The 22,387-nt window shown below is 37.9% G+C and overlaps 1 protein-coding gene across 1 annotated transcript in view; it reads left to right on the top strand.

The window, feature by feature from the left end:
- The window catches only part of LOC118848144 (putative olfactory receptor 10J6), a 50,582-nt gene extending 30,450 nt beyond the window's left edge, over window positions 1-20,132 (top strand). Inside the window, 2 exon segments of the mRNA XM_036756908.1 lie at window positions 19,243-20,085; window positions 20,088-20,132. Of these exon segments, the coding sequence (XP_036612803.1) occupies window positions 19,243-20,085; window positions 20,088-20,132 (888 nt within the window).
- The last annotated feature ends 2,255 nt before the right edge of the window (window positions 20,133-22,387 follow it).

Below are 22,387 nucleotides of genomic sequence, written 5' to 3'. Positions count from 1 at the left end.
AATATAAAATTATTTCAAAATCAATCTGCTAAGACACACATTGGAACTGTATGATTACAAATAATACAGGAATAAAGACTTTTAGAGGAATAAACACATCTAAATAATTGAAGGAATATTAGTTGTTCACAGGTGAGTGGTGTCAATATAACGACAATGGTATATTAATTAACTTGCTTTTTCCATGTCCTATCAATGAAAGAAACACAGGATTATTTTATAGAACTATAAATGAAATAATATGGAGAAATAGGTGAAGAAAGAATCTCAAAGGAAATAATTTTTTAAGTGGAAAGATAAGGAGTAGTGCCAGATCTCAAATTAGACCACAGAACAGTAATCATCAAAATGATTTAATTTTTTTTTAAATAGAGAAGTCTATTGATAGTACAGATTAAGTAAGCAACATATGGAAATAATTGAACACAATAGGATAGTAAAATAAACCCAACATCCCAATTCCGCAGGCAAGACATCACTATTTTTAAAAATCTGCTGGAAAAATTGGAAAGTAGTCTGGTAGAAATTAAGTATAAACCAATATCTCACGTTATATGCCAAAATAAGCTCCAAACGAATACATGACTCACATAAAGGTTGGCATGCAAATCTTCGCAGCCAGAAGGAAATCACCTTTCAAATCTTTGGCTAGGGAAAGAGTTTATGACCAAGAGATAATGAGGAGCATATAAGATAAATTAGAGAATTTTAATTGTATCAGATTTAGGATATTTTGCATAAACAAAACCAATGCAAATGAAATTAGAAGAGAAACAGATAATTAGGAGAAAAATCTTTGCAGCAAGTTTCTCTGATGAAAAGCTTTCTAAAATCTATTATAAATTCATTCAAATTTATAAGAACAATAAATAAAGGGACAAAGGATACGAAAAGGCAATTTTCAAAGGAAGAATATCAATAGCAATAGCCATATGAAAAAATTCTCCATTTCACTAATAATCAGAGAAATACTAACTGAAGCGACTGTGAACTTCTACTTCACAACCATCAGATCGGCAAAGATGACAAAAAAAATTAAAATGACAATTATTGGAGAGAATATGCGAATCAGGCACGTCAATGAATTGTTAGTGGGGATGTGAAATGGTCTAACCACTCTGGGAAGCAATATGGAAATATATCCCAAAATTCACTGAACTGTATACTCTTTCACCCACTGATGAGGCCTATACTATACACCAAAGAGATCAAAGGAAAAGGAAAAGGACTCATGTATACAAAGATATTTATAGTAGCTCTTTTGCAGTAGAAAAAATTGGCACTAAACATGCCAATAAATTGATGAATGGCAAAACAAATTATGGTATGTGAATGTAACAGAATGTTATCATGCATAAAAAATAACACAGTGGACAGTTTTAGGGGAAACTGGGAAGACCTGTATGAACTGATGCAGAATTTAGTGAGCAGAACCAGAAAAACAGTTTGTACCAAGATTCTTCACAAAATTATAAAGAAAAGCAATTTGGAAAGACAAAAGAGATCCAGTCAACTCAATAATAACTACAATTCCAGATGATCAGAGATAAAGCATGCTACCTGCTTTCTGATAGAGATATGATGGCCTCAAGAAGCAAACTATACATTTTTAGACTTTGTTTGGCTTGACTATGCATATTTTTAATGGTTTCTTTTGGGGGGATGAGGAAGTAGGGAGAGAAAAGAAATGCTTTTTAACTGAAAAAGAATACAACAGGAGTAAGGCATAAAGATTTTTTTGGCAAATATCTTTCCCAAAAAAACCAAAATATAATTTTTACTTGGGATCCTCTGTCCAACTCAGCAAAACACTCTACATCTTCATTCTTCACTGTCACTGTTGCACAAGGTCCAATGCAAATAGGTAGAAAAGATATTGGCAACACATGGCTTAGGTTCTTTACTTGTGAAGTAGAAACAAGAAAAAGTATTTAAAGCTCTTCACAATCCGGCTCAAACCCACTTTAGCAGGTTTATTATGCTTTACTTCACTTTAGGCCCTCTGTGGTTCACCCAAACTGGCCTTGTTAATGTTCTACATAAACCATTCCTCTTACCATCTTCATGCCTTTGAAAAGACTATTCCTTCTTACTTGGAAAGCACTCCCTCCTCACTTCTGCCCCCAGAGTCCCCAGTTCCCTTCAAAGCTCAGGTCAAATACCTCTACATGAGACCTTTCCTGCTTCACACACACATATATATACACAGTTCCTAGTGGCCTTCCCCAAAAATTTGCTTGGTATTAATTTTATATATATTTTTATGTATACACATTGTCTTTTTTTCTATAGATTGTAAGCATCTCGAGAGGAGAATCTGTTTCTTTGCTTAACGCAGTGCCTGGCATATGGTAATTACTTGATGATTTTGTTAATGAATGATTGATTGGAACACTGAAGATCTTTGGAGCACAGGTAGTGTTTTTGTTATTGCTGCTGATTGAAATGAGGGGATTGAGAAGAGAAAAGCAGATTTTGAGAAGTGAACCGCTGACTAAGAAGATGGTGCCTGAGAATGAGAAACATTTAGATCTCTAGTCAATAGCTTAAAATATAAGGATAATAGACTCATGGTCAGAAATTGGGTACAGCTAAGGAAAGGCAATTTTAAAAAGCCTGGAGTCTTTTGAATCTGCTAAAGAAGGCATTATGTTGCAAAAAGGGAGGGGGAAAGAGAAAATTGTCCACGTATATCTGTCAAGTCTGGTACAACAAAGAATAGCAAGCAGAATGTGGAAAGAGGAATAATAGTGGGGAAGGCAAGTAATTCAGAGATGGTAATATTCAAGAGTCAAAATGAGAACTCATTAGTTCAGATGTCATTACACAACTATAGAAAATATGAGCAATAAACAGGGTAAACCGAACAGAGATCCTAACACAAGGAGACAAATTTTATCTTATGTATTGTTAAGACTTGGTAGAATGATCCTCTTAACTGGAACCTGACTTTGGAAGGAGATACATATTCCAAAAAAGAAAAAAGAAAAAATTTTCTTAAGTGTAGCAGAGTAATATTTTATCTTAAGAACACAAGGAATCCCAGTAACTTAATGAAGTAAATATAGTGGAGAGCACTGGGGTGAGACTCGATAGAGAAGCAAAAGCAATACTACTATGAAAATATCTTAGAGAGTAATTGAAATCTAGGAAGAATTAGATAAGGAGTTCAAGAAATACCTGCGGTAGAGGCATTAATGGTGGATTTAACTACCTAGACATCTGCTGGAGGGCCCAAAAGAAGGCGGCAGATTAAAAAAAAAAAACTTGCCTCGATGATAATCACATTCTTTAAAAGGCAAGAAACGTAGTAGGGACAGAACTAGGAATAAGGAGTTAGAGTTACAAAAAGAAATATTTAGTCTTCAAATAAGCATAGGGAAGGCACAACAGGAACACAAGGGAAAGATCACCACCTCTGCCTTTCCCACCACAGTTTTGCCACACACCTCCTTTCCACACAATAGGATACTTTTCATGACTCTGAGGCTAGTTGCCAGGAGCATGATGGACACTGAAAAGAATTTGCTCACCCCAATCTAAGCATTAAGGGGGTATTGGGAAAAGTCCCACTAAGAGAGAAGTGAATGCGGTTGGAAAAAAAAATGTTCTTGAGATTAAAATGTAGTGAGGGTAGTGCCAAGAAGGAGGAGTAGAGGCAGGAATTCACCTGAATGCTCACAAATTCCCCTCCAAACAACGTTAAAATAAGACTTCAAATCAATTTCTGGAGCAATAGGGTAAAAAACATTGCAAAGTAGAAATAAAATTACCCTTCTTTGCAGATAATATGGTGGTATACATCTAGCTTGCCCTACCTCCTAGAGAATCAACTAAAAAACTAGCTAAAATAATTAACAACTTTAGCAAAGTTTCAAGATCTAAAATAAACTCACATAAATTAACAGCATTTCTATATATTACCAACAAAGTATAGCAAGAAGAGATAGAAAGAGAAATTCCATTTAAAATAGCTGCAAACAGTATAAAATACTTGGGTGTCTACCTGCCAAGACAAACTCAGGGCCTGTATAAAAACAATTACAAAATGTTTTTCACAAAAATAAAGTCAGATCTAAGCAATTAGAGAAATATTAATTGCTCATGGGTAAGTTGAGCCAATATAATAAAAATTACAGTTCTACCTAAATTAATTTACTCAGTGCCATACCAATTAAAATATCAAAAAATATTTTATAAAGTTAGGAAAAAATAACAAATTTCATCTGGAAGAACAAAAGGTGAAGAATATCAAGGGAATAAAGTAAAAACATATGAAGGAAGGTGGCTTAGCAGTACCAAATCACAAAATGTATTATAGAGAAATAGTCATCAAAACAATCTGGTCCTGACCAAGAAATAGAGTGGTGGATCTGTGGAATACATTAGGTACTACACACTACATGGTAGCAAATGATCATAGTAATCTAGTCTTTGATAAACCCAAAAATCCAAGTTTTTGAGACAAGAGCTCACTATTTGACCAAAAATTCTGGAAAACTGAAAAACAGTCTGGCAGAAACTAAGCATAGGCCAACATCTCACACCTTATACCAAGATAAAGTCAAATGGGTACATAATGTAGACATAAAGGGGATAATATAAATTAGGGGGTATGGAAAATTTTACCTGGAAGATTTATAGATAAGGGAAATATTTTGACCAAATGAGAGATTAAAAGCATAATAGTGTGTAAAATGGATAATTTTAATTCATTAAATTAAATTTAAAAGATTTTGCACAAACAAAACCAATGCAACTAAGATTAGAAAGAAAGCAGAAAACTGAGGGAAATTTTTACAGCAAGTTTCTCTGATAAAGCTTTCATTTCTCATATATACAGGAAAATGAGTCAAATTTATAAAAATATGAGCCATTCCCTAATTGAGAAATAGTCAAAGGATATGAAGTCAGTTTTCAGATGAAGAAATCAAGGCTGCAGATTGGCATGTAAAAATGCCCTAAATCTATTGATTAGAGAAAAACAAATTTTAAAAACTCTGAGGTACCACTTTACATTAGTGAGATTGGCTAATATGACAGAAAAGGAAAATGACATGTGTTGGAGGGAATGTGGAAAAATTGGCACAGAACTGATGGTAGATCTGTTAACTAATGCAACCTTTTGGAGGACAATTTGGAACTATGCCCAAAGGGCTATAAAACTGTTCAGGGCTATAAAAGGCTATAAAACTATTAAATTTGTATCCCAAAAAAAAAAAAACAAAGAAAAGGAAAAGACCCAATATATACAAAAATATTTATAGCAGCTCTTTTTGTAGTGGCAAAGAATTGGAAATTGAGGAGAAGCCTATCAATTGGGGAATGGCTGAACAAGTTGTGGTATATGATTGTGATGGAATACTATTGTGCTATAAGAAATAAAAGCAGGTTGGTTTCAGAAAAACCTGGGAAGACTTATATGAACTGAGGCTCACTGAAGTGAGCAGAACCAGGAAAACATTGTACACGGTAGCAGCAATATTGTATGATGATCAACTGTGAATGACTTGGCTATTCTCATTAGTACAACGATCCAAGGTAATTCCAAAGGACTTATGATGAAAAATGCTATTCACCTTCAGAGAAAGAACTGATGGAGTCTGTATATAGATAGAAGCACACTGTTTTAACTTTATTTTTCTTGGGTTTTTTTTTTTTGGTCTATGCCATAGGCACATTTTGACAGGGTAGACTCATACAATCTTGATAACACACCCAGCAGTAGAAGCCAACTCATCAGAGAAAAATCCAGCAGCAAAAGACAGCAGCTGAGAAATAGGAAACAACAGATCTTGAGACATAAGAATAACCACTACCGAGGTGGCATGAAGTAGGTGAAAGAAATAACCAAATGTTGAGAGATGGAGCCATAAGAACTAGCCAATTCACAACCTCACGTGTGTGAGTTGAATACCCAAAACCACCCCCACCCCCACAACTCTGAAACATCTCACAAGCAGGGTCAGGATGGCACATTTTAGATATAGTTATGCAAATACAGTTCAAATCCTCATCCAGTGTATTCTCTACAAACAGAAGCGGACCCATGAATCAAAGTAGCAAAGCTTTTAATTAGGAAAGGGTGATTTTTTCTCAACAGACTTGTAATTTCATTGCTTTAGGAAGCTTCCAGTGGGAAACATCTTCTACCAATGCAAATCATCACCTTCTCTGTGAGTTATCACCTTAGAGAGTTACCTAGGACACTAAAAAGTTAAGTGACTTGTCCAAGGTCACACAGCTAGTATGTGTCAAAGGTAGTATTTGAACCAAAGTCTTTCCAAATATTCTGTCCATTACCCATTGCTGCTTCTCATGTATACATAGTCATAGTGGGCGTAAATGAACATCTGACTGGTATTCAGGTTGCAGTATAGGAAGAAAAAAGATGGCTCCAAATTTAAAACATCTTTAACCTTTAACTGACAGGCAATTTTCACTTAAGTTTTATGCTGGCCCCCAATTTTTTCAAGTTACTGTTTTCATAGTTGTGAACCCTACATGTCACCCTGTATGTCAACCTCAAAAAAATGCTGTATGAAGTACCAAATGAATACAAACTTAATCACATTTGTTTCTAAAAGAAACATAGCTTTCTGCCACAGAGCTCTATTTTGTTTTAGTTACCCACCTTGAATTCCCCAGAAATGAACCCCACTGATAACAATGTCCCCAAGCAACTTGCTATTTGTATTCTAACTCCTCTGAGCCCCAGTAAGTCTTCAAGGAAAGAACCCAAGAGACCAGGGCTAGACAAGATGGCTCCACCTCTCAGAACCATCATTGCCACACCTCCTGTTCCTAGGGACTAAAATGATCTTCAATAGATGGCTCTTCTGTGCTCAGAGGAGCTTGGTGTGAATCTATCACAGTGTTGGATCCAGTTCTTCCCAGTGAGATGTAAGTGATATTCAAAACTTAATAATTCATAGCAAGACTGGAAGGGTACCAAGTTTGCTGTTTATAGCAGTAGTTATCAGAACCATGTCCTCTCAATAGAATGGGCTCCATAGAACAGCTGCAAACACCTTTATACATTGGTCATGTTCAATCATGACTGGCATTGCTATTAATTGACCCATCCCTGCTAGCTGTCGCTCCAGCCCGGGTCAGGAGCTGGAGATCCAGAGCATGAAAGCAGCACAAGTACCTTTTGCAAAATGAGAACTTTCAAAAGCCACTCTGTTTATAGATTTTTTTCTTTTCAATGGCCAGAATTCACAAAATCATAGTCCTAGAGCTGTAAAGGATCTTAGGGGTCTTCTAGTCCAACCCCCTCATTTTAAAGATGAGAAAACAGAGAGGCTATAACTCACTTGTGGACAAAAACATAGCCACTAAGTGTCAGAGCCCAGATTTGAACATGAGTCTTCCTGATTCCAAGTCCAGCACTGTTAGTACTTCCTCTCTTTGCCCCTTCAACAGTTTTAGGTGATCACAGACTCCCCAAGAGGGCATTTTACCTATCTTTGGCATAATGACATGGTTTTGTTTTTTACAGACCTCACATAAATATGTCACAGGTTTATTATAAGCTATTTTCATATAAATATTTACAGAACAATGTCTTTCTCCCCACTGCCCATTTGAGAAACTTTGCATGACATCTTTTCTTACAATTTCTCATCCCCTAAATGGTTCATCTTCATCCCTATTCATTTACCTGACTGGTTCCCTAATTGTTCTGAAACCCAATTTAATTAGCCTTCTTTAAGCACCTTATGGTGCAGAATACTATGTAAGGTGCAGGGAGGATACCAAGTTTAGAGAAGACATGATACTTCCCTCATAAAACCTAAAGTATAGTTAGGGAATACTGCATATAAGCAGAAAACAATAATACAAAATACATTAAAATGCATAAGAGAAAAGCAAACAAATTGCCAGGTGAGGGATGTCCATTGTCTGGGTTGGTATTCTCTCCTTTTCATCACCTCAATACCAGCCTTCCACATGGACTTTCCTTGTCTGTGCCTTTCTATTAGCCATTTTTCCTTTGACTCCCCGATCTGTGGATTTCTCTATTGAAAGGTCAATAACTCATTCTTCACATAAACGATCATTCCCTTACAGAAAGTATTCTTTAACCTGCTTTGTATCATACATCCCTTTAGCAGGCTGGTGGAGCCTAAGAATCCCTTTTCACAATAATATTTTTAAAGAATTGAAGGGGAGGCTAGGTTTCAGTTAGAAGGTGGTAAAAACCAAGGTGTAATTTTTCCCATCCAAGTTCAAGACTCCCAGAAATCTATCCCCAGACCCCTTGGGAATTCTTGGATCATAGGTTAAAACCCTTTGTCCTGAAACATCTGCTGATCCTTCCTTGCTTTAGTACTTCAATAGATGCACGAACTCATTGATGTGATCACTCCTTCTACAATCCAAATACACCCATGTTGGCTCTTCCTCTGCCCTTCTTTTCCATGTCTTCTCACAGATTTTACAAAGGGGATCCCCTCAATGGTCTGGGGTCCTTTTTGGCCTTTTAATGTTATGTGTGTACCTTCCATATGTGGATCAAATTAAAAATATATCCCTTCCTTCCCCTCAGATACTGAAGAGTAAGGTATTATTTCAACTGCTTATGATCCCTGTTGGGCTTCTATCATCCTGCTGCAGCCAAAGTTTGCTTGCCTTCCACATTACTACTCTCATCCTACATGCCACAACTTTACATTTTGAACTCATTTAAAAGCTCGGAAATATTATCAGTTGTACCATTCCACTCTCATTTTGGGTAGTTTTATTAGATATCTGTCATTTCTTAATTTCTAAAAAATATGTGCACATACCCATAACTTGAGGGCAAATCATTTAGTAATTTATATAGCACTTCAAGGTTTGCAAAGTGCTTTGGATAGATCAAATAATTTTATTTTCACAACAGCCACAGGATGCTTTTTTTCTTCATTCAGATGAAGAAACTAAGGCAGTCAGAGGTTAAGTGACTTACCCAGGATCACACAGCTAGTAAGTATATGAAGTAGGATTTGAACTAAGAGCTTCCTGACTTTAAGTCTAGCACTCTACTCACCACACCAATTTCTTAAAAATTTGTTGGCAATGTTAACCCTCCATAATCCTTCAAGTTGGCCTAGTGAGCCCTTCTCTGGTTCTGCCCAGCCATTGGCCTTGCTATACCTCCATTCTTCTTTGTTGAAGGAATATGAAGCAGAGGGATCCACAATGTCGCTAATCCAGCCAAACCAGAAGGAGAATACATCTACCCCAAAGTTACCTCTTACAGCTAGCCAAAGCTACCTCTTACACATTGTCCAGGCTTTGACTAGAAAAGCAGAAGAGATAGATGCCAGCACCTCCCCTGTGCTATTTCAGAGACAATTGCGGTGTTTGTTTGTTTCCAAACACCGTCCAAAGGCTCATAGGCAGTTCTGCAGCTGCTTCAGTCTACCAGCTTAGAAAAGAACCTTGACTGAAGGAGGGGAATGGCAAGCAGCACAAGGAACATGAGCCACACGACATGGCTTCCATAGGCAGCCCTGAGGTGGAGGATGTCTTGGCAAGGGTTTATCTCAGTCTCCAAATGTGGCAGGAGCATAGCTTAGACAGGGAGTAAAATGGCCTGAACCAGTTTCAGTCATGTCCATATTATGCTGGCCAAGAGTGTGGTGTCTGAGAAGATCAGAATAGAGTTCTAGTTGCCCAGGCCACCCTGTAAAAGGAAAATGTTGGTCCATGAGGAAAAGCAGATGTTTTCCTTTAAAGCATATGAGTGAAAAGTACAACATGTAGACTGATAAATACATAATGTCAAATAAGACAAAATAACATAATAGAGACAGTCTTGGACCCTGGCATCCATCCCATCACTATAGTAATAACAGTTAATATTTATATAGTGTCTCCTATACATTAGGCATTGTGCTAAGAGCTTTACAATTATTATCTCATTTGATCCTCAAGCCCAAGGAGGTAGGTGCTATTATTTTACAGATGAGGAAACTGAGGAAAACGGAGGTTAAATGACTTGCCCAGAGTCATATGCCTAATAATTGCCTGAGGCTCAATTTGAACCCAGGCCACATCCTATGCTCTATCCACTGCCCCACTTACCTGCTTACAAGAGTACCACTGTATTCTTGGGACTCGCTGGACTTTCCATTTGCCGTGCAGCTGAATTTTCTTTTATGTATTGTGTACTCAATTGAAATGTATGCTTCTTGAGAGCAAAAACTGTCTCACTTTTTCTATTTATATCCTAAGAGCATAGAGTACTTGGCACATGGTAAATCCTTAATAAATGCCTTTTCATTCATTTGGGAATCCAAGGCCTCAGTTCTAGCCTTCTGCTACACATTTGTCTGTTTGATTTGAATAAGTCACAAAACCACTCTAAGACTCAGTTTCTTCACTTGCAAAATGACAAATTTGGACCAGTTTACTCCCATTCAACTCTAGGACTCTATGGTCTTATAATAAGATGTTGCGAAGACAGTTTATATCCAAAGAGATGTTAAATGGATCACACGAGGATGATAGATGATGCAGCTTACAGAATGGATCCCACAGGACTACAAATGACAATCAGGAGGCTGAAAACTTGGTAGGTTAAGTCCTAATATAGGAGTTTGGACAAAAATTGAAAAGGCAAATATAATATCATTCATTTGGGTAATTAGGGGGTGTGTACTCACCACATCAGGCAATAGTAAATCAGAAAGGAATAGAATCTATTTTAGATTAAATTTATGGCAAATACATTACTCTACATATACATATATACTGTATATATACATATATGTGTGCACATATAGACACAGATGTTTGTGTGCACAGAGGCATATCAAAATCTGAAGAAGTAGCTTCTACTTTTGATTTTTGATTATGTTTTGTTTTCCTTCATGTCTTTTTGCTATCTACCCTATCTTTTTACCCTATAACACCCACTCCCCAAACCAGACACATTGATCTGGTAGATCTTAGTGAGTTTTCACTCTTCCCACACAGTTATATAAAGACATTTTTACCCAGGTGAAATCAAGATCAAAGTGATCAAGGGAAGTCTTGAAGGAAGAAAAATAACACAAAGACTATGAGATACAATCCTACATATTTAACTGCCTTGGAGAAGGAAAGAGTCTATAGAACCAACTTTAGGTGAGCTCCATGTTTAGAGGAAGGTGATAAAATGTGATTTGTTTTGTAGGGTATTTTTTCTGGCTTTTATCACCAACCATCAGAGCACCATCCAGCCTTCCCTATTCCTACCTTCTTATGCAGGGATTAGGTCCACCAGGCTTAAGGGTTCAGCCATATATGATAGGCATTAGAGTCTGAGGACAACTCTAAGTTCCCCACTTAGTTGAAAGGAGGTGACACCTAAGCTAGGTGCTAAAATCTTCCTTGATCCTCACCCTTTCCCACAAAAGAGTAAAAAATATCTCTTTCCTCCATAGAACCATAACACTCTGCTTGGATCTCTCCTTCATAAATATTTCTGTGGACTTGTCTTCCTCACCCAGTCCCATTCCAACAATTCAATGGTAAGCTCCTCAAGAATAGGGTCCTGTCATAGCTGAACGTAGGAAGAAAACTCTAAGCATTTAATTAGAGTTTGAATCCTCCCTGATTTCAGAGTCATTCTTGACTCCTCATTCTGCCTCAACTCCCTACTCCTGCCATGCCAAATCAGTTGCCCAGTCTCAAGCATTCCTTCTGTATGACATCTCTGATATCATCCCTAACACCCACTCACATGGTTATTACTCCAATTTAGGCTGCCATCACCTCTAGCTTGTACTATTATAGTAGCCTGCTAGTTGGACTCCTCACTTGAAGTCACTCCTCTCCAATTCATCTTCTACATAATTCCCAAGGTGACATTCCTAAATTGCAGGTCTGACCATGCCATTTGCCCGCTCAAGAAGTTCCAGGGACCCTCTTGTCTCTATGACAAAATTCAAGCATATCTACTTGGCATTTAAAGACCCTCACAATCTAGTACCAGCCCACCTTTCCAGAATTCTATTCATCCTTATCATGCTCTCTGCATCCTAGCCAAACACTCCTAATTGCTGTTCCTCACATGCAGCCTCTCATCTCCAGGCTCTGTGCATTTGAACAAGCTATTTCCCGCACCTGGAATGCACTTCTTCCTTACCTCAATTTCTTAGCATCTTGAGTTTCAATCAAAGCTCAGTTCAAATACCACTTCATTCATCAGGCCTTTCCTCCCAGTGGCTTCTACTCTCCCCTCACATACTATACATGTGTGTGAGTGTGTGTGCGTGTACTATACATATATGTATAAATATGTGTGTATATGTGTGCGTGTATATATGTGTGTATGTATATGTGTGTGTGTGTGTGTGTGTATACACACACACACACACACACTAAGAGAGAGTAATCTCAGAGAGGAGGCACTAGCATTAATGGAGAGCAGGAAAGGCTTCTTGCAGAAGGTAGAATCAGAGCTGAGATTTAAAAGAAGCTAGGGAAGCCAAGAAGGGGTAAGGAGGGAGTGGATTCCAAGCATGGGGGACAGTCAGTGAAAATGCCTGGAGTTAGGAGACGGAGTGTCTTATGTGAAGAACAGTGTCACTGGGTCACAGATTCAATGGAAGGGAATAATGTGTAAGGAGATTGGAAAGGTAGGAAAGGGTCAGGTCAGGGCTTCAAAAATCAAATAGATTCCCTGGTTTGTAATAGGCACTAAATAAATGGCTATTCATTGACTGATTAAATAGAATTCCAGAAATTGCCTCTTCTGTCCCATATTTCTTTAAATCCTGCTCATCCTTCACCACCCAGTTCAAATGCCACTTGCCCCATGAAGCCTTCCTACTCCCATTACCAGATCTTATCTTTCCTTCCTCTATCCTCCTGAGATTCAGATCTTCATCATTCATTTATCAGCTAATTAATCCATCCCATACTATTTTATGTCAATTAATCACATACTATCTTATGACATTTCTTGTCTTTTCTTGACCTTTGTAAAATCTCCTACTTAACCTTGTGTGTCTTGATTCTAACAAGACCATAACATCCTAGATGACAGGAGTTATCTTAGACTGCTTTGTACCCACTGAAGCATTTGACATTATAGGCACTCAGATATCTTTTATATCCTCATGCACAGTCTGTTGCAATGCCCACCATGAGCATTTATCAACATCCCATAGATTCTGAGATCAGCTAGTATAACCCCTTCATTGTACGGATGAAAAAACTAAAATCCAAAGTGGGAAAGCATATTTAATCTCATTATTTGGACTATGGCCCCTGTGCAGAGCCTTCCCAAATCTCTATCTCTAGTCCTGACTTCTCTTCTGAATTCCAGATCTGCATTTTCAACCATCCTTACAACCACCTTCATCTTTTACTCTGCTTTTCTCATCTTTGTCCCCAAATAGCTGAAATTCTCCTCACTTCCTTCTTCCTCCACTTCTTAGAAACAGTAGATAGAATGCCGGACTTGGACTCAAGAAGAACTGAGTTCAAATCCTGCTAGCTGTGTGACCCTGGGCAATATCACCTTTCTCAGCCTGTATTTCCTCATCTGTAAGATGAGGATAATAATAGCACCTACCTCTTGGGGATGTTGTAGAGATCAAATTAGGTAATATTTGTAAACTTCTTTGCAAATCTTAAAGCACTACATAAATACTAGCTATTATTTTTATTTTAATAGGATCAGGGGCAGCTAGATGGTGCAGTGAGGAGAACACCGGCCCTGGAGTCAGGAGGATCTGAGTTCAAATCTGGTGTCAGATACTTGACACATTTACTAGCTGTGTGACCTTGGGCAAGTCACTTAACCCCAATTGCTCTGCCTTTCCCCTCCAAAAAAAAAAGAAAAAAAGAGAGAAAAAAATAGATAGGCTCAAATGAAATAATATTTGTAAAGAAAACTATAACATGCTAGATAGAAACACTGCTATTGCTATCATTATGATTATTTTTTATTGTTGTTGTTCGGTCATTTTCAATCATGTCCAACTTTTTGTGACCCCATTTGGATTTTCTTGGCAGAAATACTGGAGTGGTTTGCCATTTCCTTCTCCAGCTCATTTTACAGATAAGAAGACTGAGGCAAACAAGGTTAAGTGACTCACCCAGGGTCACACAGCTAATTAGGGTTTGTGGCCAGATTTGAACTCATAAAAATGATCTTCCTAACTCCAGGCCCAATGCTCTATCCACTGTGCCACCTAGCTGCCTGGGATTATTATTAAAAATCCTTTTTCTGCCTCCCCTCTCCTTTGAGATGTTGTTGAGGGTTACTGCCCATTCTTGAGTGGTCTAGTTCTGTATAAGACTTCTCACTTCACTTAAAATCTGGATCCCATAGGCTTCACTCCCACTTCGACCTGTTCTTGCATAGAACATACGTGGGTTTTTTTTTTCTGCCAGACAAGACTGTGTCTTATTCCTCCTTAGAAAAGGGAGTCAAGAGTCCTTGTTGTAAAAACTTAAACATTTCAGCCAATTGAATCACATAATTAAACCCTCATGTGGCATGATACAACTTCCTGCCTCACCTTTATTGTGAAACAATCCTTTTAAAGCCTTAAAGAAAAGATTTTCAAAGTAGGCTATATACCCATAGATTGTTAGCATCTAGCAAAAATGCCTCATTTTAGAAATAAGGAAACTGAGGACCTGAGAAATTGAGTCACTTTCCCAGATGATTGTATCTTCTCTTAATTCTGTTTTCTATTTATGTCTTTGGGCTAAACCCCAAACCAAACTATTACTTTTATTGGAAGAATTGTCTCAAGGTCACATATTCAGGCTTTGCCCTATGACTCCAAAATGTAAAGGGACATTACTACACTTCTTTTTGAACAAGTAAAAACAACCAAATTTAGCATTTCAGTTGGGAGAGGAGGGAGGCATTGTTTTTCCCAATCTGGTCCTATGATTTCATCAGCATCAGGAAACCCCTTTCCCAGAGCTTCTCTCCACTGATGTAAAATATCAACTCATCTGCAACTTACAGTCTCAGGGAGTTGTTTGGGAGAAATGAGAGGTTAATTGACTTTCCCATGGTAACACATCCAGAAGTAATACTTTAACCTAAGGTCTTCCTGATACCAGGAGTCAACCATTACAACAGAAGTATTAAACTTGGCCACAAAACTCCTGAGTAGGGTCCAAACCACATTAAAATTCAATTGGGAAATGTTTAACAAAATAAATAAAAATACAATAGAACATAGATAATGTTCATTTGTGATCTTCTAAGGGAATATGTGGCAAACAGGGATCTGTTTCTATTTGAGTTTGATACCATTATACTACAACACAGTACCTTTCAGTTAAGAGCTAGTTTGTGAAAATAATTAGTAAAAACAGAAAAATAGTAGATTGTTGACTTCATTTCACTAGATTCTGCAGCCCGATTCTTACCTGGTCTGGACCTACTCTGCTCCTAACTCTGTCATTAATATTTCCAACAATAAGCTCAGGGTACCTATAGTCTTCACCTAATAGTAGCCATCTCCAGGGTGGGGTGGGGGCAAGGGGGAAAAGGGAAGAAAAAAAAGAAAAAATTTACATGATAACTTTATTATATATTTTAAAAATTAGCAAGTTGTTCATAATGGATTTGCAGTTTCACACGCAATCATCTTTTTTATCATGTTATGTTTTGGAAATGCTTGTTTTATTCCTTAAATTAAAAATTAAATAAACTTTTTAAAAAAGATCATCATGAACTATTTCTCCTGCCTTGGTCTAGAGAGCCATTATGTTGCAGTGCAGTCAGTCAGTTAAACAAGAAACATTTATTAAGCACCTACTATTTGCCAGGCATGATGCATTGGAGTCAGAATCTGGACTTTTAAACATAGTGGCTTTGCCACTAACTATGTAACAATAGGTGAATCATTTCACTTTCTGTGACTTAGTTTCCTCATCTGTAAAATGAGAGGTTGGACTAGATGACCTCTAAAGTCCCTTCCAGCTCTAAATCTTTGATCCTACAAAAGTGTCTTATTCTGAAGCTTGACCTAGATGACAAAATTGCTTGTCACGGTTCTGTTACCTGGGATCATTTATACATTACAAAATCTCTTAACCATAGTTCCCATCCCCTAGCATGACTATCACATGTAAATAGTCTCAAGTCTCTGGTCATGAGTTAAGGTTATTCCTAATCTTGCCCTATTTACAGAACCCTGACCTTTAATCGGGACATTGCCACATAAGTGCCATACTTCTAATAATTCATTCTGCGGTTTATAGGGTCCTCATTTCCCCAAATTAGTCAGACTAACAATAGATTCCTTTGTACTAAAGACTCCCAGGAAAGAGTCACAAATTCCACGAAGAAGCATTCCTCTATGCCAGAGCTAGAAGACTTACTATGGCCTGATATTTGGCTTAAATCTACCTAGATGCAGATGAAGCTCTTTCCTTCCCATTTATTCTGAGTTTTAATTTCCTCAGCTTTAACACAGGGATAAAAATGCCTATAATCCTAACCTCATAGAATTGTAGTAGGTCTCAAATATGATAATATAAGAAAAGATCTTCATAAAATTTAAAAGTAATATCTAAATGTCAGCAGTTATCAACATGTTTATCATCATTAGTATTTTTCTGCCCACCATGTAAAGTACCCCTTTTGGTGGCTATCAATAGATAGTGGAATCAGCATTCATACTTAATCCTTACTCGTAGTGAAAAAAGTGTTGGACGTAGCTAAAAAACACTTGAAAACCAATCTCACCTATGGTATTAGCTATGTGACCTTGGACAAATCACAACCCAAGTCTCAGTTTCCTCATTTTTAAAATGAGATGGTGGGACTAAGTGATCTCTAAAATTTCTTCCCACTGTGAATCTATGATCCTATGATTTTACCCCTTTACTTAGATTTTACCTCAAGAAGGAGGTATATTACGGTGTGAGCTAACCAACCAATCTATAAGTATTTATTAAGCGTCTACTATGGACCAGGCTATCTATGAGTGCAGGATGTTCTCTCAGCAGGCTAGTGATGATAGCCTCTAGCAACAGTAGATAGGCCAAACACAATTTCAGAGAATGCCAATAACCATTTAAATAGAACAGGTTTATACAAAAACTTATGTGGGTCAACTGTGTCAGTTGCTTAACTCCCCAATGCTCAGCCCAGGCTCGTATTGTTAGAAGCATAACCATATATGTCATTGTATACAGTTAACAGCTATTATTGTTAGCCAAAGTACCTAGGATATTCCCATTATTTTTGTGCCTACAGAAAAGAGAAAAGGCATATTCATTTCAAGTAATACAAAAACTTGGAAAATTTAAAAAAAAAGTTTGGCCTCAGCATGTCAAAAGATAATGCACAGGAAAAATCCCTCAAGTCTGAGAGCTATGAATATGGACCACATAGAGAAAGCCCAGAGTGGCCTTCCAAGCTGCCTGTTATGTGAAGCCACTTCATTATTTGCAAAAGCTTCATGAGGCAGAGCTCTAGCTCTTCCCTCTCCCCTCAAAGAACAGCAAATAGCCACCACAATATAAAACAAATGTGCAAAAATCCCCATAATATTTTTTTAAAATAAAAAAACTAAAAAAAAATAAATCCCACCTTGAATATGCTATTCTGTCTTCAGCATGTTTGTTGTTTATGGATCCAGCTGGGAAAGATTTGCAGCAGCATCTGTTTATTATATGCATGATTTGTTCATCAATCAAAATACTATGTGCCCAGAACTGTTCCAGCCACTATAGAAAATATATGTAAAGTCTAAGATACAATCTTGACCCTGAAGGCTCTTAGAATCTGCTTGCAATGACAAGATGTATGCATGTGACAAAGAGACCTAACACAATACAGAATAGAATTAATGTCAAGCCTGTGGCTGGCCCTGAGTCCAGGTCTTATAGGAGCCTACACAGGGGAGAAATAATCAAGGTGTGTTGGAATAATGGTGCAAGGCTTCAGTTGAGGGGGCAGTGTCCATTTGTACAACAAGCTCTGGAAGGCTACTCCAACACATTCATTATTTCCTCTCTCTATAGACTCCTATAACTCAACTCCTAAACAACCAGCATGCTAATGACTAAGCTGATAGTACCCCTCCAGGAGTAAGTATAATTTTTATCTGTGCTTTTAAATGTACATATCTTCTCCCAATGAAGTTCCTTGAGGGTGGGGATCATTTCATTTTTTTTCTTCGTATCCTCAGGACCTAGTACAATGCTTAGCATACAACAAAGAAAACAAATAATTGATAAATGTTTGTTCACTGATGGATACCTTAAAAGGAACTGTTTGGTGGGGAGGGGGTGGGAATGACGCTTGCTGAGCCTCTGAAATGGCCCATCTTTGTGGGACATCGAGTTTAAGACTTCAGTTGTCAATGGTACTGGGTCACTCCCACAAACACGATGGAATAAGAAGAACGATATAGTGGGTAAAATGTCACAGTTTTTTAAAATAATAATTATGTTCATCGGTTTAAACTTTACAAATTAAGTAAGTTTTTCTTAAGTGAGAGATTAAGTTATTGACTTGAGAAGCATTTAATCTGATCACCTCTCTTCTGGATTATCCACAATACAAATACAAACTAGTAGAAACAAGGAGAAAGATATGAATACATCACCTGAAAGACCTTCTGATGACTTAATGGGAGGAAGAAGGGCATTCCCAGAAATTCTCAGAGAATATGCCACAATTCGGTGATACCTCATCCAAGCAGCCAGGTAATACAGTGGAGAGAGGGCTAGACGTGGAATCAGAAGGACCTGGGTTAAAGTCTTGCCTCAGATACCTAACTAGTAGTGTGACCACTTGGCCTCTCTGTGACTCAGTTGTGAGGTTCAAATGAGAGAATTTGTATAAAATGCTTTGCAAACCTTAAAGCATTATACTAATGCTATTATTATTCATTATCAATCAACCAATAAACATTTAGCAAGTTCTTACTATGTGTCAGGCACTGTGCTAAGCACTGGGGAAACAAAAAGAGGCAAAAGATAGTCTGTGCCCTCAAGGTTCTTACAGTCTAATCTGGAAATTGTTATCCTTGTTGTTGTTGTTATCCACATTAACTTTTAAAAGGAGTTTGCTAGGCCTCAAAGGAGGCTCATTCTTAAAGGCAGGGATTAGGTGAATGTTTTCATATGTCTTCCAAGAAACATCCTGGCCATAAGGAGATTACTGAGCACATTTTGGTTGACACTGTCCTCATTTCTTTTCCTACAAACTAAAGTCCTCTTGAGAATGAAAACTTCCCCATGTTGACTCCCTTCATTGCTTTCAGGCCCTAGGATTTCACCATGCAGAGAAAGAACTACACACAGGTGACCATGTTTACCTTCCAGGGATTCTCCAGCTTCCATGAGCACCAGATCACACTCTTTTCAGTGTTCCTCACTTTATACATTATAACCCTGGCCAGCAATGTCATCATTGTGACTATCATCTGCATTGACCACCATCTCCACACTCCCATGTACTTCTTCCTGAGCATTTTGTCCACTTCTGAGACTTTGTACACACTGGTCATCATCCCACGGATGCTGTCCAGCCTCATTGGATGGAGCCAGTCAATCTCACTGGAAGGTTGTGCCACTCAAATGTTCTTTTTTGTCACTTTGGCCATCAACAACTGCTTCCTGCTCACAGCGATGGGGTATGATCGCTACGTGGCCATTTGCAACCCCCTGAGATATATGATTGTCATGAATAAAAAGGTATGCGCCTACTTAGTGGGTGGGGCATGTGCCATTGGTCTAACCATGGCATCTGTACAGTTGACATCCATATTCAGCTTGCCTTTCTGTGAAGCTGAAGTGGCCCATTTCTACTGTGACATCCGCCCCATGATGAAACTTGCCTGTATAGATACCACAGTCAATGAGATCATCAACTTTGTTGTCAGCTCAGGGGTGATCCTGGTACCCATGGGCTTAGTCTTTATCTCCTACATCCTCATTATCTCTGCCATCCTCAAGATTGCCTCAGCTGAAGGGCGAAAAAAGACTTTTGCCACTTGTGCCTCCCACCTCACAGTGGTCATTGTCCACTATGGCTGTGCCTCCATTGCCTATCTCAAGCCCAAGTCAGAGAATTCAATAGAACAAGACAGATTACTCTCCATTACTTACACCCTGATCACACCATTGCTGAACCCTGTTGTGTACAGCCTGAGAAATAAGGAAGTCAAGGATGCCCTAAGGCGAGCCATGGGCAAAAAGCTGCCCTAAGCAACCGTGTGTTTCTCAAGCAGTCTTTGGGTCCATAAACCTTATGTGCTGACCACAAATATTATAAACAGTTCAAGTGTACTAAATATACTTGTCCCTGAATTTGAAGCAAAACTCATACTTCTCTACTATGTATAAGTAGTATGGGGTTGAGAAACTGGAGACTGGGCAGGGCAAACATTGGTGAAAAAGAAAGTAGGCACTATGTCCCTCCTTGCCTGGTCTTTGGGGATCCTTGGTGTCTATAGATTGATTGAAGGTTTAATTAATGCCCACACAGATTCATTTGGCTTAGGCAGAAATGCCCATTCTCCCTCTTTAGTTGGCCTGGAGATAGAGGGTGGGTTTTCTCCAATAGATTAACTAATAAATATCAGCCAATCAATCAACCAACAAATATTGCTTGAATAATTATATGAAAGAAAGTATAATTAGTGTTGGAATGGAGTGTCGAGTTACTAGTGCTGGGATGGAGTGTTGAGATGCATTGTTCAACCACTCCTATTTGTCCACCTCACCCTACTACTGACTCATGGCTCATATAAATCTAATCTAAATGCTCTTTCTTTGATCCAGGAAGTTGTACCAAAACAGTCTCTAATTAGCTCTCTCTTCTGTCTTTTTCTCTCTTTTCTTTCAGTTCATGTCTGGGTTTCTATCTGTCTCTGAGTCTCTGTCTCTGACTGTCTATCTGTCCTGTCCTCTCCAAGCCCTGTCTAAGAAAAAAAAACATTAATGTTGTCTTCTGTGTTCTGGGAATATTTATTAAATTTAACACTAATTGAATATCTAAGCATTTCTAGGAGAGGAGAGAGAGAGAGAGAGAGAGAATGTCCAAACTGGCCTAATCACATGCCATTCTATCCCATGCCCTCAGATACATCTCTCTACCCAAAGACAAATTGAAGTAACTTTTATAATGTTTATAATCCTGAACAAGGAAAAGATTATAACATATTAAAATATATAGTATGTTAGTAAAATACAGTTAGGGATTAACATTTCAGAACAATAGTCACTATTTAATTTCTTCCTCGACCCGAGAAATAAAAAGGCTTCCTTTTGGCAATCAATATCACAATCCTTTCTGAAGAAGAGAAGAGAACCTTTCCCTGAGATTGGTCACAAGAGGCCAATGGCTTCAGAGAGTGGGAAAGACTAATATCTAAATAGAACAAAAAAATAGGTTTAGTTATTGCCCTTAAAATCCATTTTCCTGAAAAAAAAAAGGTCTTAACTTTTATTCTATCCACTTTCCTAAAGGGAAAAGTATGAAAAGATTTTTGTTCTGGAGAAAATATTATTTCTTAATATTTTCAGTTGAACTAAAAAATGGGCTTTAATATGCCTCTACTTCCCTCCTGCCACTAGGGACAATGTTCTGGCAAAATACTTCAGTGTAAAAAATCTATCTTTCTTCTCCAGAGATGCTCCTCCTTCAACTGACTTTTCCCAACTGGATTCCCAATAAGTACATCCAGACATATTGTGTGAAAAGATAAACTGAATATTAACAGGCTTTTCTGCATCCAGGAGAAAAGGCTTCAGGTTCCCATAAGGGAACATCCATCTTGACATCTTCTCATCCTCGATGAGCCCATATAGGCTCAATCCCAGGGTATTGACCAGCTGTCTCTACCCATGCTTCTACTCTTCTAGTCAGGGATTGAATCTAGTTAGGCCCGAGAGCTATCAAGGCTGCTCTTTCACTCATTCCCCTCAACTCACTGAAATATGAGAATTGGAATTCCTGGGAAAGGGACTAAATTTTAAAGGCACTAAAACTTAAAATGTTATAAATCAAATCTGATTTGCCAACATGAAGATAATGTAATAGGCACTCACATTCTTGGCCAATGAATTCATGTGCCACTTTTAACAGAAGTGACTACAAACACCATGTTCATTCAGCTCAATATATCTGTACAGTATAGGATTTCTAAGATGTCCATAAATGGATTGAGAGAGGACCTAATTACAATAAATTGTATATAATTTGATACATGTACTAGAGAGCATATCATGGAATGTAAAAGTTCAATGGACCTTAGGTGTCATCTGAGCCAATTTTATGATATTGATGAGAAAACTGGAGGTTTTAAGTGATTTACCCAAAACCATACAGTAATTTCATGGCAGAAACAGAGTTAAGACAATGAAGAGTCAGAATAATTTTTATGCACTGATGTGATCTCGTTACAGGGAT

The sequence above is a fragment of the Trichosurus vulpecula genome, chromosome 4, assembly GCF_011100635.1.
Source record: "Trichosurus vulpecula isolate mTriVul1 chromosome 4, mTriVul1.pri, whole genome shotgun sequence".
Taxonomy (NCBI): Eukaryota; Metazoa; Chordata; class Mammalia; order Diprotodontia; family Phalangeridae; genus Trichosurus; species Trichosurus vulpecula.
The sequence above is the reverse complement of the archived record's forward strand: the minus strand, read 5'-3'. Positions and strand labels throughout refer to the sequence as shown.